At 35.1% G+C, this 26239-nt stretch overlaps 1 protein-coding gene across 1 annotated transcript in view; it reads left to right on the forward strand.

The window, feature by feature from the left end:
- PTPRG (protein tyrosine phosphatase receptor type G) overlaps positions 1–24588 on the forward strand; it is a 48355-nt gene extending 23767 nt beyond the window's left edge. Inside the window, exons 5-17 of the mRNA XM_063113409.1 lie at positions 264–346; positions 539–673; positions 1554–1688; positions 3939–4111; positions 5978–6113; positions 6703–6849; positions 8704–8797; positions 9961–10037; positions 10508–10636; positions 14728–14874; positions 15615–15757; positions 23256–23391; positions 24151–24588. Of these exons, the coding sequence (XP_062969479.1) occupies positions 264–346; positions 539–673; positions 1554–1688; positions 3939–4111; positions 5978–6113; positions 6703–6849; positions 8704–8797; positions 9961–10037; positions 10508–10636; positions 14728–14874; positions 15615–15757; positions 23256–23391; positions 24151–24297 (1682 nt within the window). The 3' untranslated portion in view covers positions 24298–24588. The remainder of the gene's footprint in view (positions 1–263; positions 347–538; positions 674–1553; positions 1689–3938; positions 4112–5977; positions 6114–6702; positions 6850–8703; positions 8798–9960; positions 10038–10507; positions 10637–14727; positions 14875–15614; positions 15758–23255; positions 23392–24150) is intronic.
- The last annotated feature ends 1651 nt before the right edge of the window (positions 24589–26239 follow it).

Genomic DNA, 26239 nt, shown 5'->3' on the forward strand with positions numbered 1-26239 from the left:
TTGCATTAGTTGTACATAAACTAATAAGGGCCTTAATTTGCATTTCTTGGACACTCACAGGTCAGAGCATGAGGCAGAAGTGACCCTCTGTTTTTGAGATGGGTTCTAATTCACTTTGACTATTTAGTAGTTGTCCTGCCAGGAGTTTTCTCAGAGCACTTTGGGAGATGCCACAGCACCTGATTACCTTGTTTTGTGCTTTAGAATGCTACCAGTTTTTAAATTACCCCTTTTGTTTTTGCTTGTTTTCTTATTCTCTACAGATGATCACAGTAGAGTGAAGTTAAGACCTTTACCAGGAAAAGACTCCAAGCACAGTGACTACATTAATGCAAACTATGTCGATGTAAGTCAGATATGTTTTTATAAACCTTTTTCTGAACATTGAAGACTGCAGCACAGACAGTTGAATGTATTTTAGTACTGCACAAAGCTTTCACTAAAAACATAGCTTATTCAGTATGGAAGGCACTTGAATTATTAACTGGTCTTCTGTGATACTGCTTTCATCTTATTTTGAGCCGTGTCATCTTTGAAGGGTTACAACAAAGCGAAAGCCTACATCGCCACCCAGGGACCTTTAAAGTCTACATTTGAAGATTTCTGGAGGATGATTTGGGAACAAAACACTGGAATCATTATCATGATTACAAACCTTGTGGAAAAAGGAAGGGTAAGAGCCTCTTGGTTTACAATCTTAATTATGCACCTTCATTCAAAAAATATTTATGGAGTTCCTGCTATGGGGCAGGAACTTGACCAGGTGTGAAGAGTTACAGAAATGAAAAGTGTTCTTTCTGCTCTTTCTTGGCTTATGGTCTGGTGAGAAAGAGAGCTATGGCATTACAAGAATGAATTAAATGTGGTGATAGAGATGAATAGGGTATTAGGGGAAACCTGCAAAATAAACGAATGCATGCTCTAGTACTGAGATTTTGTAAAGCAGCTAATATTTGAGGTGAGATTTGAACTTAACAACGAGGAGGAATTATACAGGCTAAAAAGAAGGAAATTCTAAGTATAGGGGACAGAAGAACAAAAAGCAAGGAAGTTGGAAAAAGTATGGTATGGTCAAAGGAACTGCTAATAGTTCATACTTGGGGAAGCAAAGACGGCTTAAACACCTTGACTGACCATCATTAACAGGACCTTTTCTTAAAAATGACAATGTTGTAGAATTTATTGGATTATGAGCTTACATTAGATGATACTAATTTAGGTTAAACTCCCTTTATAATATATCCTACTCACATTTCTTACATGTGAAATATACATGTTTCTTTCGTAGGCCCTCTTTTAAGTACATCATATATTGAAAGATAATCATAAATATTAGGCCTATGTATTGGATGATCTTGCCCAAACTTATCCCAAGCCATCAGCCTCTTCAGAGGTCACATCTGACTTTAAGAAGTTCCACCTTTGCATTCTTTTTCAACCAACTAAATGGCAATCTTACCTGTGTTTTAATGTTGTCATTTGGAATTACACTGTCAACAGTAGAACTGTGGCATAAAGTGCAGTTATAACTTAAAACTTTTATCTTTTTGCAGCGGAAATGTGATCAGTATTGGCCAACAGAAAATAGTGAGGAGTATGGAAACATTATTGTCACACTGAAGAGCACAAAAGTACATGCCTGCTATACCATTCGTCGTTTTTCAGTTAGAAATACAAAAGTGAAAAAGGTATTGAAGGAATTGGGCTGGCAGGGCATCTCTTTTTATACTTGCATGAAAATTACTGTACAACCAAGGCCAAATCTCATAACCAACTTGGTTTTTAAAAAGTATTTTTATAACATTTTTTCACAACTCTTGATTGACATCAGAGTTAATGAAAGGTATTGGCAAAGCACAAATAGAATTTAACTGGCCTGATTGAGTTCTTTAATCTTCATTAACAAAGCTTCATTTAAAAAAAAGAAAATCATCCTCTTAGGTTTTGGTAACACTCAGCAAATATGGCAACATCTGTTTGTTGATTTAGCTTTTTAATTCCAATTTTCTGACAGCTTTAAAGCATTGTTTCCCAAAGTGTATTCCAAGGAATACTATAAGATGCTTGTGAAAATCAGATTCTACTATTCAATAAGAATGGGAAATGAATGCTATATAATATGTATCTCCCCCTTTAAAAATTTACAGTGATCACAAGTGACCAGAGTGCTTGAGTTAAAGAAAAGCCCATATAACTTTGTTTTGCCTAGTGTTTTCTAATGTGACTTAACAATAAAATCCTTTCTATAAAACTACTAATATACTGAGAATCATACTTTGTGGAAATGCTGCTTCCAAGTTATCTCGATTTCTCTTTTTTCAAAATCTGCTGTCAGAACAAGAGCCATAGATTATCACAGCAGTATAGTTGTCCCCTCTTATCCTCAGAGGGGATACATTTCAAGAACCCCAGTGGATGCCTGAAATTGCAGATAGTATCAAACCCTGTAAATGCTATGTTCTTTCCTATACATACCTATTATAAAATTTAATTATAAATTAGGCACAGAAAGAGATTAACAGCAATAATTAATAGCAACATAGAACAATTATAACAATATACCATAGTAAAACTTATGTGAATGTGTGTGTGTGCACTCTCAAAAAACTAACATTTTCAGACCTCTGCTGACCGCAGGTAACTGAGACCACAGAACGTGAAACTGCTGATAGGTGGGTATGTGGTATTATGAACTCTAGATAGATGCTCATTGAGGAAATGTAGTTACTCTACAGAGACTTCGGTATGGCAATTGTTTGTAGCAATGAGATCCTAATTTTTGGCGGCCATCTTTGAGAATATGAGATAATTGTAGCCTCCTTGCCTCAGAGGAATTCACTCAAATTTTTACATACAATTTCAGTGGCTTCTAAAGCCCATCTGTGATCCAAGTTTAACAGTCCTTTCTGTGTATGGTTATTTCCAAAAATGGCAGAAATCTATGAAAATCAGTAGCATTATATTCGTGTTCTCTGTAATAGAACTGCCAGCTGGCTCAAGGTAACCAGTAACCCTTATAAAACTTAATAAAGCCTCTTACTCATTGGAACCCTTCAGGTACTTGAGCTGTTTCTAAAAGAAGAGTAAGTGGGCCCTGATTAAGTCAGAGAAAGAAATCAAGTAGGAACTTTAACAAAAGGAAGAAGGAAACAAATGAGAGGTAACAGAAGAATTAAAATATCAAAGCCATCATGAGCCTTTGTAGCACAGGGCCAAACACCCTACAAGCTTTAGTGTTGATTGATTAATAACCCTAGTCATCATAAAAAAATTTTTTTTAAGAGGTACTCATAATAAGAAAACATATCACAGCAAGTGATCTATTTGGGGAAATTTTTCATCCAAAATAGTTACAATATAAAAGGTTCACTTACTCAAAGGAAAACTATTCTGAAAAAGTCATTTATGAAAGTGACAGACAAATGAGATGTTACTTCTGACTGCTGAAACTGAGAATCATTTGACACTTAGAATCTTTCCATCACTTCCCAAAAAGTATACAGCAGTAACTAGCACTCTGGCTCCTGAAGGTCCAACCTGGACTGTGGAGAAGGAATGGGAATCATGGGCCACAGGCTGATGAAGGCAAAGCACCAAGGCCTCTGGAGTTGGGGCAGAAAGTCAGTAAATGGAGGCCTTCTAAGAAAATTACAAATTGCTTTGGATAGTTCCCAACTCAAAAACCTGATATTAATCTTTCATTCTTGGAAAAATCTTAAGCAATCTTTTCTTCTAAGAGATAGTTATACTTAACATCCAGTTAGGTAATGTCTCTATTTAATGATGTGAAAGTTGGCCACAAAAAGGAAATAACCTAGCCCAGGAGCAGTAATTAGGGTGAATGAGATCAGAGGTCATGTTTCCTGACACCCTTACATTATTTTTATCCAGAATGCCCACCCTCAGCTTAAAGGCATCTTTTTTCACCTTTGTCATAGGGTCAGAAAGGAAATCCCAAGGGTCGTCAGAATGAAAGGGTAGTGATCCAGTATCACTACACACAGTGGCCTGATATGGGAGTTCCCGAGTATGCCCTCCCAGTCCTGACTTTCGTGAGGAGATCCTCAGCAGCCCGGACTCCAGAAATGGGCCCTGTGTTGGTGCACTGCAGGTAGGGCTGGCATCTTTCACTTTCTTCTGCCTGGGATTCAACATGTAAAGTGAGCAGAGCAGGGGATTTGGGCCTTGTGAACTTGGACTACAGTAACTCTGCTACTGCACTGTTTGATGTAAAAGCAAAATCTTCCACTAAAAACTGGGATGAATAAGACCTGTTATAGTCTTATAGTAAAGTAACTATATCCCCACAACATTAAGAAATCATCTGCTTCTGTAATTTTTTTAAAAATGTACTCAATTACATTAATCTCTAGTTTTATAAAATCATCTTACTATTAATAAAATCCCCATTGTTTATAGGGAAGGTTAGGCTGATTCTAATAAATAAAAATCTGGCTTTAAGCTCAAGTTAAGAACTTTCCATACCAGAGATTTTGAGTTTTTATAAATGGCTTTTCTGAAGGTTCCTCTAAATAATATTTGTAGTATGTATGAAAGGATTTTATTTTTAAATTTTTAGTTTATACATGCTGTGTAAAATACCTTTTAAAAGCACTAGGAAAGCCTTGTGTGAAGCCTGTTTTCTCTCAACTACCTTAAGCAACTTTAGTTGGTTGTTTAAAAATGCTTTTATAGTGTTTAATTTGCAATTGCATTCTTGGCTCTTTTTTTTAGTACTCAAATGGATGTTGCTTATTCTGTGATTTATGTTGCATAGCTGCATGGCCTTCTCTAGCATTTCTTTTGGGCTGTTCTTATAATATGCTTTCACAAACCAAGACCTTGCTGAGGTTGGAATTCATCTTCTACTTAAAATCCTATGAGAACTCTACATACTATCCACTAATCCATTTAGAAATTACTAAAATGGAGATATGTCTGTCAAACAGCTTATGTTTCAACAGAGCTGTGCTAGATGGGGAACCTGTTGGGGTATTCTGCCAAAATAAAGCTTGTTATTCAATACTACAAAATTCAGATCCTCCTGGGTTTTTTAAAAATAATAATTAAGAAATATGAACAACTCACTTATTGGTGGGAGCTAAAAATTAATATATAAATTCACACACACACACACACACACACACACACACACACACACACACACACACACACACAAAACCGGGGGGGGGGAAGAAGATATAACAACCACAATTATTTGAAGTTGATATGACAAGCAAACAGAAAGGACATTGTTGGGGGGGAGGGGGGAGGGAGAAGGGAGGGAGGTTTTGGTGACGGGGAGCAATAATCAGCCACAATGTATATCGACAAAATAAAAAATTAAAAAAAAAAAAAAAAAAGAAAAAAAAAAAGAAATATGAACAAGAGAGGCCAGACTTTCCAGATGTACCATTCTCATTCTATACCTAGATTACTAAAGGAAAATACCCCCCTTTAGATAACTTTCTAATACTGAGTTCAAGTAGTAGAAGCCAACTGAAGGAGTTGTGCAGAAAAGGGGTTTATTAAAAGGATGATGGGTACTCATAGAATCACTGGGAGAGATGGAGAACCAAGCACAAGGAAAAACTCCCTGCACAATGCCTCCAGATCTGGTTCTGATGTGGAGATGGCTGCTGCCTTGAGAGAGTCTTCTTGTCACTTGCATTACTGAGTCACATGCCTCCGCTTGAGCTGCAAGGGAGGCTGAGAAAGCAAGTATATAATGTTTTTCTTTCAGCTCCTATGGTACAAAGGCAGTCTGTGCTCCTCATCAAGACTCACAAGGTGGGAGGTGTCCTAATAAAGTTTTTGGGTGCTATCTATATGAATAACATATGCCAACTATTCTGGGTTGTTTCAACAATGGAGTTATTTCTAATTTCATTAGATACTTAGATTATAATTTTTCCAATCCACAGTTAATGATATAATAAAGCAACAAGTACTAGTTGAATGTCTTCATCTCTTACAGTGCTGGTGTGGGCAGGACAGGCACCTACATTGTAATAGACAGCATGCTACAACAGATAAAAGACAAAAGCACAGTTAATGTCCTGGGATTCCTGAAGCATATTAGGACACAGCGAAACTACCTCGTCCAGACTGAGGTAAGGCGTAGCTGCCAGTGCCCTCATGAGATTCTAGCACATGCTTTAAGTGAAAGTTGAATGATATGAAGGACACAGATTCATTCTCTAAGGGTTTGAAGGAATTTATATGTTTGTATTAGAAGATATTCTGACCATATGCTATTCTTTGGATCACAGGTTTCCATTTCTCTGTGGATCTTAACATTTAAATTTCTCAATAACTACACAAGCACTTATGAAGCAGATATAGTTGTATCAGGAGTCATGTTAGATGCTATAGGGATTTAAACATATTGTCTGGCCTGAGAAATACATAAAAGAAGGTGGTTCTCAAGCCCTTCATTGAACATACATTTCTCACTTGCTTGCTGCATTGAGCCTACTGTTCCAGGCATGGTATGAAATACAGAGCTAAACTTAACACAGTCTCTACCATGCAAATTTGGATAAGCAAATGAGTATTGCAGCAAATGCCTAGCTGTAAATGCTTGAAGGAACTTACTGGGAGGTCCCTGTTTGGGCAGAGTTAATCTAAAGTAGACTTTATGAACAGGTAGCTATCCCTTAACAGCTCTCCTTGGTGACTACCATATATTGCACCTTTTAGGAGCAGTACATTTTCATTCATGATGCCTTGTTGGAAGCCATTCTTGGAAAGGAGACTGAAGTATCTTCAAATCAGCTGCACAGCTATGTTAACAGCATCCTCATACCGGGAGTAGGAGGAAAGACTCGACTGGAAAAACAATTTAAGGTAGTACTTTGAATAAATTTCTTTGGTATAAAGCAAGAAAGCAGAAAAAATGCCTTGAGTCTGGGGGTCATATCTTCTTTACATTAATGTATAGACTCAAATGGATCACTGTTTGTTCTCTTGATACTCCTTAAATGTAATGGGAAGAAAAATAAAGTTTTGACCTATGCATGAATTGTTGGTATTCAAAAAGATAGTACAGTGATGATAATATAGTGATGTATTTTCTTTTGAGCAATTTATGACTTTATCTGAACATAAACATCAGCCCCTGGCCACAAGACATAATACTTTGTCAGTCGTTCCCATCCACAAAAATATTTCTATATTTTTTCTAAACTTATCTATCTTACCTTTATTAAGGATGGTTATATGTAGATATATTGTCCTAAAAATATGCCTACTTGAAAAATATTTCAGAAGATAATTTAAACTAAAAAAGAGTTGCTAAACTAAACAATACTAGAAAAAAGTTAACTTTTCCTAAATGGTTCTTCATTTTCTTTGAAGGGGCATGAAGAAGTTTAAAGGTAGTTAAGGTTTATATGGAATTGACTGAAGTGAAGATGAAAGAGACCATAGGACTGATAAAGTACTTAAGATCAGAAAAAGCTCAGTCATCTCACAGAATTTAGTATAACTTTCAAATGCTTCCTGTCTCTCCAGTTACTAAGTGCTTTCCTATTTATTAGCCTAGTCTTTTAAATTCTTTTTTGCACATTGTTCTCTGCACATCAGTTAATTTCTCATTTTGTGTCAAGATGGAAAGAATGAGATGAATCTGTGCAGTTTTAGTTTTTACAGCAAAAATTTTCAGACTCCAAAACTTTCATTTGAATCTCAGCTGAAGAAATAAGACTACCAAACAAATTATAGCAAGTGATATGAAATGGAAAATAGATTAATTTTACTGAGTTCAGTCATAACAACAATTTTGCATTTTTAGCACCTTTTAAAATCCAAAGTACTGTAAAACCATTTGAGGTAATTAATAGTGAGGACACAGTGTATCATTTTAAATATTTAAAACGAGTTCTTAACAAAATATTAAGTGCCAACAGTTAAATTCTGCTTTATTTTCCATTTTTGCAATATTTGTTTACACATACTTAAAAAAAAAAGGAAACCAATACATTCAGTTGGAAACCAGGCAAGTGGTTCTCATACAGGCACTAACCATTTTAGAACTCAAGTAGAAGAAAAAAACAAGAATTAGAAACTTGAAAATAAAAATTACATTCAGAGCCCTTGATGGTAGTACTAAAGCACTTGGAAGAAACTGTTCCCATAAATTCCATTAAGATGGACCCCCACCCCAAAACTGGATTGACAAAATGGTTCAAACCAGGCTACATAAACAGCAAGAATAACCAAACTGCTGGACTGATTATTTATAATGGACTTAGAACAATGTCAGTTCAGCTGAACAGAAATATACTGAGAACCTATTGAGTTGTCCCTTAGCTTCAAGGAACACAATTAGCTCCTTTAAATCATTAAGCAGTCTTCTAGTGTAGGCTCACTTGACTCTTATGTGCAAGTAAGGAATTATAAAAAAAATTAACAACAGCAGTGACATCATGCCACAGAAAAATCCACATAGTTCATTAAATATCTATCGCACACACAGTACCTATCTTCAAGAAGCCTAAGGTCTGATAGTAGAAATAAGACAAGGATACAGCCAAGGTCATTGAAAGAAGTGCCACAAGTAAATTATAAAAGTGTTCTTTGGGGCACAAAAAATGTTTTTGTTCATAGGCAGTCTGATTACTGGTATTTTCACCAAATCATCAAGCACATGATATCAATTATACCTTTAAATGAAGACTAAATTTTGCTTTTTTTTTTCAGCTGGTCACACAATGTAATGCAAAATACGTGGAATGCTTTAGTGCTCAGAAAGAGTGTAACAAAGAAAAGAACAGAAACTCTTCAGTTGTGCCATGTAAGATCTTAAAATCAGTTTGACTTAGTTCAGTGTGTCAGTATTTTTAAAATGTATTATGTAAAGAGGCAGCATCTACCAAAGGGGAAAATGTTATGCTCAGCTCAACTAAGGCAGTTTGATGAAACCGGGAGGGGTGGCTGTCAGTGCCAGCAAGTCACTCCATCTATCTGACATGAAATTCAGTTTCGGTTCACTTTGAAATACAAGAATTAGGTTACTTCTACCATATTTTAACTTAAAAACTTAACAATAAAATAAAAATAATAGTAAAGCTATTATCACTGTGGCATTTGTACTCTTTTAAAACTTGCAGTCCTGATTAATCTGTATATCATTAAATTGTTCTGGTTATTGAGATCAAGGCACTGTTCGTTGGTGGTGACCTTTGTATAGAGTACCCCCTGATCCACAGTTTCAGTTACCTGCCATGTAGTCCAGTAAGATATTTTGAGGGAAAGGAAAGAGGAAACCACACTCACATAACTTTTATTATAGTATATTATCATAATTGTCCTATTTTATTAATAGTTATTTTTGTTAATCTACTATGCCTAATTTATAAATGAAACTATCATAGCTATGTATGTATAGGAAAAAATGTAGAATACATAGGATTCGGTCCAATCCATGGTTTTGGGCATCCTGTGGAGGTCTTGGAACATATCCCCCTTGTAGTCCACACAGTCTTGGACTACTGTGTGTGTGCTATAGACACAGGCAATCACTGGAGAGATTTGTCTTTACCGAAAAAGGCCAGTTTTCTAAGCCCTCTATGGGGAGAAAGGTGTGGATAAGGGGTTGGAAAAAGAGCGAAGTACAATATGTTGGCACAATTGTAGGAATATCAGACTAGGTCAAAAGTTATCTAAAATCCTCAGTCATGTCTGTACAGAGTATTCTCTTAGTGATCTGCTGTGAAAACCTCTCCCACAGTAAAATTTTATTCCTACAATGCCTGTGTCCTTCTGGGTATGTGCAGCAAAGTTTCATTTTAAGTTATGCTTTAGCTGATAACACTTTAGCTTGTTTAAAAATATAAATAAGTCTTAGAAAGGGGAGCCAGGGGGATATGTTATTCACTAAGTAAATCTCAGAAAAAGCTGTTGGTTCTGTGTGTATAGTAAGGCAAATGTGGTGTTTTTGTGTTTTCCATATGATAGCTGAGCGTGCTCGAGTGGGTCTTGCACCGTTGCCTGGAATGAAGGGAACAGATTACATTAATGCTTCTTATATTATGGTGAGAGTCAACAGTTAATTATAAATAAAGTCAATTAAACTGAAAGGCGTTAAAGAGCAGAAATCACCAATGTGACTGATTTCATTTTTAAAATAATTTCTCAATGGGTAATACCAAAAGTATAGAGATTTCTGTACCTCGAAACTTTTAACAAAAGAGACCTAATCATCACAGGTAAAAAAAGCTTAAATTAAGCAAAATGCTTAATTTCACCCATCTAGTCTTTGAATAAATGTTGAAATTAAGTAAAAACAGCAGGGGTAACTAGAAATGAATTGCACATGGAGACAAAATTGTCTGCACAATGTTAGCAGAAGTACACCTAAAAATTAGGCAAATGTACTGAATGCCTTTCTCCATTATTTTAGTGTGGCCAAAACAATGCTGTCTTATTTCATGAATAAATTTTACTACCATAAAGTTAGAAAAAAACACTCATAATCACTGATTTTTCATCTTCCCAACTAAAGGGCTATTATAGGAGCAATGAATTTATTATAACCCAGCATCCTCTGCCACATACTACGAAAGATTTCTGGCGAATGATATGGGATCATAATGCACAGATCATTGTCATGCTGCCAGACAACCAGAGCTTGGTAAGTAAAGCACATCTGCTATATATTAATGAGCCCATGAGGCTATAAGCATAAATTACTTTGATACCTTGCCAGAGGACTATAGTGTTTGTATATGCTAAAGAGGGAATTTGGTCTTCTCATCTTTAAGTCTACATAGATTCCTTTCATAGTCTCACAACATTGTCCCTATCATTTCCATTACTAGATTCTCTGATCTTTTTGATATCACCCTTCAATTGTACTGTACATGGCCGTGTGGTAAAAGGTTTTGAAAAAGGTCCTTTTCATAGTGTAATGGTGAGCACTCTGGACTCTGAATCTGGTGAAAAAGGTCATTTTATTAACCTCATTAATATATGACTTATAGGTCAACCTCTTACCTGCTGTATTATACTTTTGAAAAATAATAATTACAGCTTACACTTATTAGTATGTAACTGTTTACATGTATTAACTAATTTAATTCTCACAACAAGTTTATGACAGACACTATTATTATCTCATTTATTAGCTGAGAAAACTGAGACAACTAAGTTGCCCAAGAGCACACACAAATAATTGGAGCCAGGATTTGGACTTGAGTCATCTGTCTCTGGAGCCCATGCTTTTAATCATTTTACTATAATATATGTCCCACCCCACATTATAGAAATGTTTTCCAGCAAGAAAAAAGAATTATATTAGAAGTACTAATGATGTACCATTATTTTTTTCCATAGGCAAGTCAGATCCATTGCAGAGAAAGGGTAAAGGAGGATTATTTTGTTCCATCTTAAAGGTCTTGTTTAAGATTTCAGCTAAGCTAGGTTACTACTTCTTTCCCCTCTAAAACAGGCTTAAATGTTTCTACTTAGATCTCATGCATACTTAAGTTTCAGAATTAGCTGGGTCTTCAAAAGTGACTATATGGACACGTGAGCCCAGAAGGTAAAAACAAAAACAAAAAAACAATGAGGATCTGCCTCCATGAGTGTCAGGTTAATGAGTTTTTTAATCAAGAAAGAACAGCATGTGATTGAACCCTTACTCTTGATGACATGCATTTGACTGTGTGCCCAGTCAGTAGGAACAACTTCACTTTGTCGCATTTTGCTCCAGCTTCAGAATACCAAGACTGCTTCTGTATGATGGAATGGCAACAAAGTTGAGAATGTTAAGCTAAAAGCTGGAGTGTAAATTTTCAAATTAGCTGGCAACAGGGGTCTATTCTGTTTGGCATGTGAAAACTGGAGGCATTTAGGGTTGTTAAAAAGTTCATTTCTTACATGAGTCAGTATTTTGTTGTTGTCACGTAACAGAGGAAAATCACCATAAAGCATCTACCCAGGAACTCATTTGTGTGGGGAGGCTAGTGGGAGACTGGACCGAATAAGTGGACAAATGTTCTGCAGACAGGCAGGATACAGGAACCACCCTAGAACATGTCATCTTAGTGCTTTTGAGGGCTAGGGAGGCTAGGCTAGAATCTTACACGTATGTCTGCTCAGTTCTGAGATCGAAAGTTTCATCAATGCACAGTTTTTCCTAAAGATGATATCTCTGGATTTTTTTTCTTTGTCTTATTTATTACTTATCACTAGTCTAACTTTACAAGACCGTAATTCTGTGAGCAGCCCAAAAGTCACTGGTTCCTAACTCAGAAAGCATTATTATAGATGCCCAGACATCTTTGACCTATGAATATATCTGTAAGCAAAATAACCGTGAGACCAGAGTACCTGCTGAATTAAGAAGTAACATTTATTTTTCTTACTCTTTCAAAATGAACAATTATTCCCACTTTTCAGACATGGAAATTAAGGCTCAGAGAGAATCATTAATTTATCCAGGATCACATCCAATCCTTTGTTTAATCCATGCATATTGGTTAAATTTAGATTCCCAGTACATCATTACCTTATGTCTTTAATATCTGTTTAAAGGGCCATACTTCTATTTCCTTGGACAAAACATATTGAAACCCACGACAGTTACAGACTTCTTTTGTATAGAATAAATCCAATTGCTAATCTGTCTCTCCTTATGCTGAGCTTTAAAAATAAAAATGTACTTGGCAATAAGCTATATTGAAACTTGAAAGGGTGATAAGTCTTATTGGACTGTTGGCTCATTTCTAATGCAGCAGTGTAAGATAAACAAAGCCTTCTTTGTTTTGAACATTATTCAGAATTATTTCTGACTTCAGTGATAGTAGCTAGGCATCTTCAGGAAAATGCCCATAGAAATCTATAGACTACAGGCAAACTATTGTTTGCCATTTGAGCTGATTAGAAAAAGGCAGGGTGGGGGGGCGCATTAGCATAACCATATTTTTCACAAAGTCTCCAACCTATGCAACAATTAACTTTTTCTTAGGCATCCATAGTTTTCAGGGATAGAATTCAAATACCAAGCCTGAATATCTATTTTTAATCTGAAAATGGATGAACATTTAAAATTTGCCTGATTCAAGGCTGAAAGATTTACTGTTATCCCCTCTTGAAATCTAACAGATTAACTTTTCTTTTAAAGAGTGCCTTGTACTTACAGCCAACATGCTTATTTATCCACAATTATTTCCAAAAAAGATTCTATCACTTACACTTATTAGCAGGACCTCTCTGAGCCTTGGAAAACTATAGATAAAAATCCCTTATCTATAGGTTAATATCCAACATTTATAAAGAACTCATACAATTTAATAGTAGAAAAACTAATAACCCAATTAAAAAATGGGCAAAAGATCTGAATAGATATTTCTCCAAAGAAGACATAAAAATGGCCAACAGGTATATGAAAGGATGCTCAACATCACTAGTCATCAGGGAAATGCAAATCAAAACCATTGTGAGATTCCACCTCATACCTGTTAGGATGGCTATTATCAAAGTCAAAAGATATTTGCACTCCCATGTTCATTGCAGCATTATTTACAACAGCCAAGATAAGGAAACAACCTAAGTTTCCATTGATGGATGAAAGGATAAAGAAACTGTGAGATATATATATACATATATATATATATATAAAACAATGGAATATTATTCGGCCCTAAAAAAGAATGACATTTTGCCATTTGCCACAACATACAGGAGTGTGGAGGACATTAAGCTAAGTGAAATAAGTCAGACACAGAAAGAAAAATATTGCATCATCTCACATAAATGTAGAATCTTAAAAATAAAAATTCCAGTATACAGAGATAAAGAACAAAACAGTGGTTACCAGGGGTGGGGGCAGGGAATGGAGGAAATGGGGAGACTGTAGGTTAGAGGATACAAAGTAGCAGATATGTGGGACAATAAATAAGTCTTAGAAAGCTAATGTACCACATGAGGACTATAGGTAATAGAATTGCACTGTATGTGGGTTTCCTGTTAAATGAGTAGATTTTAGCTGCTCTCATGACAAAAACAAATAGTAACTATTTGAGATGATGTATATGTTAGTTTGCTTCACTGTAGTAACCTTTTTCCTCTCTATAAGTATCCTACAAAATCATGTTGTATGCCTTAAATATACAAAATAAAAAAATTTTTTAAAAATTCCTTCTCTTACTAGTATATTGTAAAAATTAAATAAGATAGATAATGTTTATCAAAGTCCTTTGGAAAATACTACTCAACTGTAGAATTGTTATTAAATAATCCACAGTAAATAACAATTAGCATGTCTTGGTTGCTTAAGCAATAGAGAAATAAGTTAAAATTGACCTAGATTCTGTCTCCTTTTTTACTATGCCAATTATACATGCCAGAACACTTCTCAAATGGGGGTAATACAAGGGTACTTAGAAAAAGTTTGTAGAAAAATTGAATTAAAAGATAATAAGAACCTGAATCCTTCTGTGAAGTTTTTGAAGACCCCTCATACATCCCCTATGGAGGGAGTGTTTTGGGTTGTTATAGTGACAGGCACTAAGAAATCGTTATTATCAAAATATATTTCACAATAGAATACAATAGTCATTGAACTCAGCATGATTAGAGATATATAATTCCATGAACCCAATTTAAAAGATGACTTGAGAGGTATGGGAAATGGCAAACATAAAATCACTTTACAAGAAAGTTCAAAAACAAATGTTTGACAGCACTGCAGAGGAATTTTTTTGTTTTTGGTTCCTAAAGGCAGAAGATGAGTTTGTGTACTGGCCAAGTCGAGAAGAATCCATGAACTGTGAGGCCTTTACTGTCACCCTTATCAGCAAAGACAGACTGTGCCTCTCTAATGAAGAACAAATTATCATCCATGACTTTATCCTTGAAGCTACACAGGTAACTAAACCTCAGTTCTCATTAACAGCCACACCTGGGTCCTGGATCATACTTGTAAGTAATAATGAAGTAATTTACCACCCTCAATATAGGCTCAGTCATTTGAGTATGACTTAATTTTAAATATGTACATTTTCCTCTTTCTTCCTTCAAATATTTGCTTTTTCCAGATGGCTAGACGAAATGTAAAAGTTCCTCTGATTCAGCATGTATACAAATAGGTGTGTTGACCTAATTATAAAAACAGCATACTTTTAAAGCTCAGTATTTTCTTTGCCATCAGAAATGTAAGCTTTGCAATGTGTAACAAAAGTGTTAATTTTTTTTCTTAAGTAAACAACATTTTGATGTATAATAACTGCCTTTGTGTGGGACAGACGGGGGGAAGGGGACTTTCTTATATTAGTAATTTAAATGATGATCCCCTAACTCCTTCCTTGCTTTTTAAAAAAAAAATTATAAATAAGAAGATAGAGTAGGCTATAAAGTCTCTTATAACTTATCACTGCTTGAAATTTTTGCCTGAACAAAATGAGATTCTTCTGTTTCACTAGGATGATCTGCTTATTTTCTAAGGGCAGGCAGACCTCCCCAGTATTTTCTTCTTACCAGCTTCAGTTTGGTTAACCTGACATTGTTCAGAGTTATCTATGATATATGCCTACTCAGGATCAAGTTCTAGGTAGATTGTATAATATGAAATAAAGGATAGAATGTGACTCATGTTGTATTGATTATAGGATGACTATGTCCTAGAAGTTCGGCACTTTCAGTGTCCCAAATGGCCTAACCCAGATGCCCCCATAAGCAGTACCTTTGAACTTATCAACGTCATCAAGGAAGAGGCCTTAACAAGGGATGGCCCCACCATTGTTCATGATGAGTATGTACCTGTTTTTTAATCTTAAAATTTGGACATTTTTCTTGTTGAATTGTTATAGTAGCAGAAAAGGAAGACAGAATTTAAAAGCCTACCCCCCTCTCAGCTTATTTCTGATGAGTACATGTGCGCAATGTTGGGGTTCTGTTTACATTTTAATATGTCAAACTCTTCCAAGGCTCTAGGTTCTCCTAGAGTGTTATGTTCTAGAAAATGAAAGCACTATATCTTATCCTACAAAGGTAGACTTGCATGTTTTTAAGATTTTGTCTTAATAATAAATAGTTAAATTAATAATGTAATTAACTACTTACATTAATTAAATACTTACATTCATTTTAAAATCCTTACACTGAATTTCAGCAAACACTTATTAGGGAAGGAACCTCTTAAAATATGGTTTAGTTGATTAAAGGGATCAAGTTACTATTATTAATGATAATATATATACTTTATGATATGTTTGAAAGTTTATAGTACTGCCTTTTGGGATTTAAAGGTAAAGAATATGAATCTCCAAAAGAACAAGTTACTTGCTTGTGCCTGGTCTCAGAGCTTCTACGTGTCAGAATAATATTTAAACCCGGCCCTTCAAATAAGAAGGAAAGGGTCCTAGACATACCTTATGGTATGTATATGGATATGTGGAGTCAAACTTCATGGCTGGAATCAACCTGTAAGTCAGTTGTGTAACCCTGAATCATTTAGACTCTCACAAATCTGTAACCAATATGGAACTAATTATACATCCTCATTTCTATTTTAGTTCCAAGGTAGCTCCCTTGGTCAGCATATTCTTAGTGCATCCATTATGTTCATTAAATTACCAACGACTCTAGTAGTGTAAGATATTAATAAATGTGAAGGCAAAGTTTATTGTTAAGTCTTTTTTGTTTTCCTTGAACTAATGTTGTAACATGAAGCGTTAACATGTAACAAAGACTTGAGCCTAGGTCATCTCCTTTACCTCAAATCCTAGAACCCTCCTACTTAAAGTAAGCCATATTATTGGCTGCTTCCAAAGAGTTCTGTGGTCTTTCCTAGGAAATAGTGACTATTTCAAAATGTCAGAGTGACTCTTAATTAGTAAGATTAAAAATTAAGATTAGAAAAGTATTAGAGTTGAAGCAGTAATTAAATAGCACACTAAGATCCCCAGAAATGTGACAATCCAGCAGTGGTTAAAGAGCACAGTCAGCCTCAAAATAAATGGGTAGTTGCTGTTGATCTATGAAACTTTATGGTATGCGGTTACAGCATAAAATTAGTGCTGCTTCTAAAGTTTTTCCCCCACTAATCTGGATCAGCTTTTCAAATGTGTTCTGGGTTTTACCAGCTCTTACCAGTTTAGGCCAGTTTCTAAAGTTTGCTGCCCAGTTCTGTGACTGATTTTGTTACGGTGGTACTCTGAGGAATTCTGTCCTGAAGTCAGTAATGCAGCTAATCTATTTAATGGTAAGGAAAGAGGGAAAGAAAAACAACACCAACAACCAGTTAAACACTAAACAGAACTGTTTGATTAAACTTATCTGTATTCAGCTTTGGGGTATATTTGTCTTACTTATTCAGTGATTTTTATGTCACATGCTAAATATGTCACCGCTGAAATTAATGAAATGTAGCTTGTTCTTAGGTCTAAATACAAAAAATGGAAATTAATCCTAAACCAGTGGCTCTGCAAATATCACATAAGTGAGCTGGGTTAAAAGCCACCTATAGAAATGTGTCAGTTCATTTATCTACCAACTGTGGGGGATAAGTTGATTCTGTAGAAAGTATTTTTCCACATTACTCAAGAACAACTTCAACATTTTTAAACGGTTTCTAGCTCTAGAGCAATACTCTGAACACCAGTTACTTTTCCATTTCCACCTTACTTTCTTTTCTTACCTCTAAACATCTCTTTCTGATGGCCTGTAAACACCTCAAATGCATCTTGTCTACAACCAAACTCATCATGTGCCCTGCCTACCCCCACCCACGGCACAGGCACAGCCCAAAGGCAAACTGCTTCATTCTGAGCATCTTATATTCACCTGTTCAGGACTATTCTGAAGAATAGTTTCCTGTGCAAATACTTAATTTTTCACTCTGGAGATATATCTCACCCTATTGGATATCGTAGTAGGCTAATTTCATTTAAGAGTTCTCAAAGTGTGATATGAGGACCACTGGGGGAAGGGTCCTCCAAGGCCTTTCCAGGAAGATTCAAGACATCAAAACTATTTCCACAATAACACAAAGATACATTCTGTCCTGAATGTATGATACAGTTTTCCAGAGCTACATGATATCATCACTGTCAAAACTAATAGAATGTGTGCTTGCCTGTTCTTTTACAAGGGTACTTCAAAAAGTTCTTAGAAAAAATAGAATTAAAAGATAATACAAATCTTACTGTGAACTTTTTAAAGTGCCTTGTTTTGTAACATTTTCTCAGTTTTAATTTCTAATAATAACAAATATTGATAGATACAGCCCAAAGAAGAAAAAGCTGTTTGCAGGTCCTCAATAATTTATTTTATTTTGGTCCTGAGATCAAAGGATCTGAAGACTACTGAGATATTCTATAGAGGCAGAAATATATGGACTGCTTTCCATACTAACTGCTGCAAAGACACCCACAAATCATAACTAATTCAGTTATTTCTTTAAATCTTCAAAATTACCCCACTAGAAAAGTAATTTTAGGATCCCCACCTTCACGTAAGAGAAAACAGACATAGGAAAGTTAAGTAACTTGCCTAGGACCTGTGTAAACATATAGTTAGTGTCAGTGCAGGATCAGCTGTGTATTTTGTAGGGTCCAATGTAAAATGAAAACTCAGTGCTCCTTGCTCAGAAATGATTAAGAATTAAGAATCTCCAGATGGCAACAGGAAAGGAATAAACTAACTGCAGGACCCTTCTGAGTGCACTGGCCCATTGAGGCACAGGGCCCTATACAACTTCACAGGTGGCACGCCAGGGAGCTGGCCCTGGTCATAGTCACATACATATCTGTCTAATCCCAGTGGTTAACACTGCCTTCCACAGTAAGCATTCCTGCACTCATCTTCCTTGTTTCTTAAGACCATGCTTTAATTTTTTTCCTACTTTATTTTCTCATTTGCTGCCCAAGTTTTAATTTTTTAAAGCCCTGTGGAAGGCTTTTGTGTTGCCATTTTTCCCCAGGATTGATACATATGCTAGCTTTAATACTTGGTTTTCCTTCTTGCCCCACTAATTTCTATGGGAAACTTCACTTTCTTCACAGTGACAGGGTTATAACTGGATTTCACTCTTCGTTATGATTTTAAAACCACAGTCTTAAAAACAAAGCTAAATAATTGTAAATAATTATATGAAATGGTAAAAAATACGATTAAATGGCTGTAGATACTATGCTTACTGACTATACAAGGAACCCAATGTGTTTTATAATGAATATAGGCAGAACACTTAAAAATCATTACTGTACATCAGGAATTTAAAGTATTTTGATTTCTTTTGTAATTCCTTTGAGACATAGGCAGGGAAAGATGAAAATACTTTTGGTTTTTTCCTTAACAGCACTAGTTAAACAAGCATTACTTTTAAGATCTTTACAGCCTAATTGTATAGGTGCTTCCTCTTAATTTAAGTTTTTAAGAGTGTCTAATAGGAAAGGCAACCCAAGGAAAGGCCAGAGTAATCCCACATGGAGCGCACACTCTAAAACAAAGATACATGTTACCTGACTTTTCTACTTGACTGGCTTTAAAAAAGAGCCAAGGGGAGGAAAATAAGTTGCAGCGGGTGGGGGACTGGGATCCTGAGTCTAACTGTTTCACTAGAACATATTAAAGCAAAGGTTAAATTCTTCCCCTCCTGAACAAAATTAGTACAAATGATTTTTTTTAAAAAATACCATGTTAAAATGAGGTCAACTCAGTACAATATAGAATCTGAGGAAAGACAACATGATGAACAAGAACCAAAAAACACAATGAATCAGAGTTAATAGAGCAATCACAATAGGATATTAAAATGATATGCTCAGATATCCAAAAGATTTTATGAAACAAATTAAGAACATGTATTATGAAACAGGAACAAATTAGAGCCTAAAAATGGAAAAACGTATATATATATATATATAATTTATGAAATTAAAGAAACAGGCTAGTAGTGGAATGGAGAGCACTGAAATAAAACTAGGATATGGAAGCTAGATACAGAAGTTCTAACATATTATCTAAAAGATGATCCATAGGGAGATAAAAGATAAGTTAAAGAAGAAGTAATACTAGTAGAGGTTTCCTAAGAATTGAATAAGGAGTTGAGTTCTTAAACTGAATGATCAGCATACATTTGAACAGTAACATTCAGAGAGAAGGTTTGAATGCCACAATTAACAAGCCTAATGTAATAGTGATATAGAGACATCTGCACCCAAGAGAGACTGTATGAAGAGACCTATAGTCTCTTCAAACACAAGTGATTTATATAAATTGACCTTAAATAGAATTTCAGTACGTTCCCACATACAAGTAATTTCAATACGTTCCATACAAGGCTACATTCATTCATTACAGTGCTTTAATATTAGAAAACAACAATGAAATAAGATCCCAAATCCTTACACCTAGAAACTGAAATCCTTACATCTAGAATTACCTAAAAATAATTCATGGGTTAAAAAGGTAACTGAAACAGAAGTTGCAAAATATTTAAGACGAAATGACAAAGAAGAGGACACTGGATTTCAAAATCTTGTGAGATAGAGACAAACTATTCTCAAAGAAAAAAAAAAAAAGTACAGCCTAAACTGCATATATGAGTATTAGAGAAGAGATTATAAATAAGCCAAGCTTTCAACTTAAGAAACCAGAAAAAGAACCAGAATGCAAAAAAAAAGTACAAGGAATTAAAAGATAAAGCAAACAGTGATAGAATGGAGACAGGGAGGAGAAAATAAAATTTAAGCAATAAATAAAATTTTACAACTTTGGAATAAATAAAAGATACAACTTTGGAAAATGTGGTGTAGAAAAACTTAGAGAAGGCAGGAAATAACATTAGGAAGGCAAAAAAGTCTCCCATTTATCTGCAGTTACGTTAAAAACTTTGAGAATTGTTGATTTGCTTAGGTGCAATAATATTATGTTTATTCTTTTAAGTCCTTATTTTTTAGAGTTTTATACTAAAATAATTCTGAATAAAATATCTGGATTTGCTTCAAAATATATGGGGGAGGAAATAGAGATGAAACAAGAGCGTCCATAAGCTGATGATTATTGTAATTGAATGATGGCTACATGAAGGTTACTGTACTATTAGACTTTTGTGTATGTTTAACATTTTCTACAGTAAAAAGCTAAAAATACAGATTATTTTAAAGGAAATAAAATAAACATTTGAGACTATTTATTTGCCACTCTATACTAATATATTTTTAAGCCTAGATAATGAGCATAATAAAATATTTACCAAACACATGGTATGTGCTCTCAGCCATTTACATGTATCAGCTCAAATTTAAGATCTAGTCTCACTCTGAGACTTTGTACAGTTATTTCATCTGAATGTGCCTTGTTTCTTCAACCTCAAATGGAGATAATAATAGAACAAGTTTTCCAACTGTAGGGTCCAAGTCCTGACCAAACCTACATTTGAACAATAACACATAGAAGATTTAATGCAACCTTTATTTAAACAAACAGGTCTGGCTGGTTAGCTCAGTTGGTTGGAGCATAACACCTGCTGATAACACCAAGGTCCAGGGTTTGATCCCTGTACCAGCTAGCTGCCAAAACAAACAAGGCTAGCACCAGAATGGAAAAGTATAGGCCAGTCTTACTTATTTGAATATGGATACAAAAATGTAAATAAAATACTGTCTAATAATACCCAATATGTTATATTAAAAGTATTGCACATCATGAAAAAGACTTATCCTGCTTAAACATCACCAAAAATCTATAAGTGAATTCAGTACATTATTAAAAAGATTTAGAAAAAAAGATATTAGAAAGCATAACACCCATTCATGACCCTCCCAAAAGAAAACACTCTTAGCAAGCTAAAAATAGAAAGCATCCTCTTTACCTTGATAAGTGTTATTTACCAGAGGCGTACAGCAAATACTTTTATTTAATATTGAAAACGTAGAAGCTTGACCATTAAAGACATTAAATGATACACGATCTCAGGGCTAGTACATAAAATTATTTCAGTTCTAGCTAACATAGTAAAAGTAAAAGATATAAGAAGTGTAAAAGTTGAAGGATACAAAACTGGTATTACTGGGAGATAAAGACATGGCCAGCTACCTAGAACATCCATAAATTATTAGAATTTCAACAGAGTTCTGCTGTGTGACTGAAGTACTCTCATGCTGGGAGGAATATGAATAGGTAACAACGACTTGTGAAAGAAATATAGCAATGTCTTTAAAACTAAAAATGGGCATATTTGTGACCTAGCTCTTTTACTCATGGTACCCATGCTGATATGCACACAAACAAACATGCTAAATGTCCATCAGTAAGGAAATGAATAAATCTGGTATGCATACAGCAGATGAAATAATGAGCTGTACTGCAACTGATATACCTAAATCAGGAAGGCTATACCTAAATGTATAACAATTTTTACCTCTGGATAGGTTACCTCCAAAGTTAGAGTAGTGATTAAAAGGGATTGGGGTCTTATTTGGACTTTGGTAAAACGTGTACTATTTTAATCTCATACAAGAATTCATTCAGGAACTACATATTTAACAGTTTTTAAGAGACAGTGGGCACAGAGCATCTGAACTCTAGTTTCATTTCTACGAGCACCACCAATGTGAACAATTCATTTACTTGACCTGTTTTCTCATCACTGATATGGAAACTGTACTATTACAGGTTCCTGTAAAATATGGAGTTGGCGATCTGAAAAAGTCTAAGCCTTTTTTTGTGAAGCAAAGAGAACCATATTTATTTTTCCAAGGATTTCATAGAATGTGCCTCTCATTTTAAAAGTTCCACTTCAGTGCCAAAAATTGCTAAATATGAAACTAATTTTGAAAATTCTCTGACCTCATTTTGAGCCATATATTTCCATTCTCTATTCTTCATATTTTGCAAGTTTAATTTAGCTTTTGGGGATTATTTAAAAAAAATTTTTCAAAGCCCTTTACTACTTGCTACTTGTCCAATAGCCTGTCGTTAAGGTTCTCTTATATCATTTTTCCTACTGTACCACCCAACTCATCCCCAACACTACCTCTTCTATAACTCTCCCAAGTCTACTTTTGAACCTCAAGCTAAGTCTGATGAACCAGTTTGGGATATTTTGCATTCATAAACAAATGTCACCTTTATGCTAGCTTCCAAAGCCCTTCCCCTGTCCAGCATTTCATTCATTTTTATCTTCTAGAATAGATGTCAATATAATCTACTTAGTTTCTACAAAAATAAGTGATGGTAATTTCATTCTAATATATTCAGTCTCTTAGTAAATCTGAAATTGCATCTTTTTTTCTCTCTCCCAGGTATGGGGCAGTTTCAGCAGGAATGTTATGTGCCCTTACCACCCTGTCCCAGCAACTCGAGAATGAAAATGCTGTGGATGTTTTCCAGGTTGCAAAAATGATCAATCTTATGAGGCCTGGAGTATTCACAGACATTGTAAGTAGTTTTCTTATTGGTAAATCTTTACAACTTCAATTGAAATTCAGACTCACAAAAACATTCAGTAAAATCCACATTCTTCATCTGTGGGGGGGCGGGGGGAGAATTCTTTCTTGTGGAATCTGTTTTCATGTGGAATTGCTTGATGTACCTCAATAAAACTTCCTAGTATTCAAAGGCAAAAAAAAAAAAAAAAAAGAAAGAAAGAAACTCAGACTCATACTTTAGAGTAGTAGTTCTCAACTGGGAATGATTTTTCCCACCAGGAGACATTTGGCCATGACTGGAGAATTTTTTGGTGGTTATAACTGTGAAAGGAGAGAGGTACACTCATATCTAGAGGCCAGGGATGCTGCTAAACATTGCACCATGCAGAAGATAGCCCTTGACAGCACAGAATGATCTAGCACAGAATGATCTGGCCCAAAATGTCAGAAGTGCTGAGGTTGAGAAACCCTGCTTTAGAGCATAGTGTTGTCTAGTTATTAGATACGGATATTCCATTATCTGAATGAACCATCAACATTGAGAACTGGCTCCAAGCTAACAGAGATCAAGGACATAAGGAACATGATTATAATCCTTGATTATAAAAGATTCAAATGATTTTTTAAAAAGTTTTTTAGATAACATTTATGCTATTCCTGTTTTTTCTATTGTAATTTTTACAATTACATTTTTAATTATGGTATTTCCACCTTAGATGAAATGACTAAGCTGTTCTTTGGCTCAAACTGTTTTCCTCTTGTTTTTCAGGAACAATACCAGTTTGTCTATAAAGCAATGCTCAGCTTGGTCAGCACTAAAGAAAATGGAAATGGTCCCACGACAGTGGACAAAAATGGTGCTGTTCTAATTGCAGATGAATCAGACCCTGCCGAGAGTATGGAGTCTTTAGTGTGACTGGAATCCTGAAAGGGCACTTAATTTGTAAACTTCTGAAGACTGAGAACTTTTTTGAGGCCTTTTTTGCCAGACTCTAGGTTATACAATAACCCAGTTACTTTTTTACACTGATAAAAGTTTTGATATTTATTTTTTGCCATTTTATGTCTTAATGGTATCCTACTGAGCATTTGCACCTCTGTTCATTTCACACAGTGAAACGCAATTTTACCTAGTTTGCACTATATGATCAGTGTTACTGCCTATAATCTAATACTAAAGCAAACCCTGATATGACATTCCATGACGACATACATGCTACTTTTTAGTTCAGTATAGTGAAGGTCTTTGTTATACCAGTGAATCTTGATTTTATTATTATTATTATTATTATTATTATTGCTGAAGCAGTTGCATTCTACTAGCAGGCAATGCTGTACTTTTCCTCCATCCTCTCCTATTTTTTTGTAGGCACTGTTCAATACTGTATGCCTTCTGTATTTTAATGGAGTGGATGAGCATTGTTTTCTTTTACAGAACAGCAGGCTATTGGGAGCTCCTAAGAAGGTCTATCAACATCATGGCCTTGAAACAGTTCCATTTATGATGGTTAACAGATTAGTTAAGAAATTAGAAAGCTTAAGAGTTGCTTCATGTGAACATCTCTTATTAGTTACAAAGTTATATTCACAGTTTCAAAAAATTGTGTCAAAATAAAAGATAACTCTGTATTACAGCTTTCACAGTAGCTATGTGGACAGTGTGTGTTATTCCATTTTGACTCTCTGAAATAGCTACCCCCTAAAACCAGGGCTATCTTTTACAATAGAGAGATGGCAATATTTTACACAACTCAGTTATACGACCCCTTTAGTACTCCCCATTAATGCTTGGTTTATGATATCATACCTCACAGTAGGAAGAAGAATTAAAATTTTTGCAGGTGTGTAATTTTGAAACTAGTCCTCTAAAAATTCCCTATTACTCATATAGCAATCTAATAAAAACTACCTAGTTAACATTCTTCTCTTTCCGTTTTTTGCCAAATGTTTCATAAATAAATCTCTTAATTACATACATTCTTCTATTTAAGATTAAATTGAAAATACTGTATTAGCAAAAGTATTGGGACCATCTAAACTTCCACACATGGATAAATCTGATTTGGAGAGAGAAAATTAGAATTTTGAATAAAAGGTGATGTCTACATTTTCAAGTAATTTTTAAAAGAGGGAGACGGCTTTGGATGCTTTTGTGTAGTTTAGCCTTAAGGTAGACCTCAGTAAAAGATGGTGATAGTCATTACAGAGTCCGAGGAAGTTATTCGGTCTAGCCTCTGGAGCCATATTCACCCTGCAGTACATAATGGGAAAATTAACAGCATTAGTGAGAAATGTCAGCAGAGTTTGTTAGAACAATAAACTACTTACTGAGATGTGTTCGCTTTTGAGGGATACTTTCTGTCAGAAGTGAGATCATCACCAGAACTGGGCCTGTTAAGAAGAAAAGGGTTTTGTTTAATTTTTATGACAATAAACTTAAAAAAAAAAAAGGCCACACTGGCTGCTATCATAGTATCCAGGTAGGCATTAAAACACTAATGATGATCAGCACTGAGGCTCTATTTATCTTGAGTTGTCGTACTATGAAGTTTGTCAGAATGGTGCTGGAGGACCAAAGTCGCTAAAGAGAGAGTCTATAGGCCAAGTCCATGAGTTTCAGTGCACAGGCCAGGTCAATAGAATTTTCATGAACTACATAACTTACCAGGGTTAATTTCATCTTTTCATCACATAGACTCAACAATACAGAATAGTCTGCTTTGCAAGGACTATGTAGGCTAGTCTTGAGAACAGGTGTTCAAGTGAGCAAAGTTTGTTAGGCTGTATAGGATAGGTGACACAGACCCCTTTACAGCCTCTCTGCTCCCACCAGAGGTGACAGGAAGCTCTACATAACG

Source organism: Cynocephalus volans, chromosome 11 (assembly GCF_027409185.1).
Source record: "Cynocephalus volans isolate mCynVol1 chromosome 11, mCynVol1.pri, whole genome shotgun sequence".
In the NCBI taxonomy this organism is placed as follows: domain Eukaryota; kingdom Metazoa; phylum Chordata; class Mammalia; order Dermoptera; family Cynocephalidae; genus Cynocephalus; species Cynocephalus volans.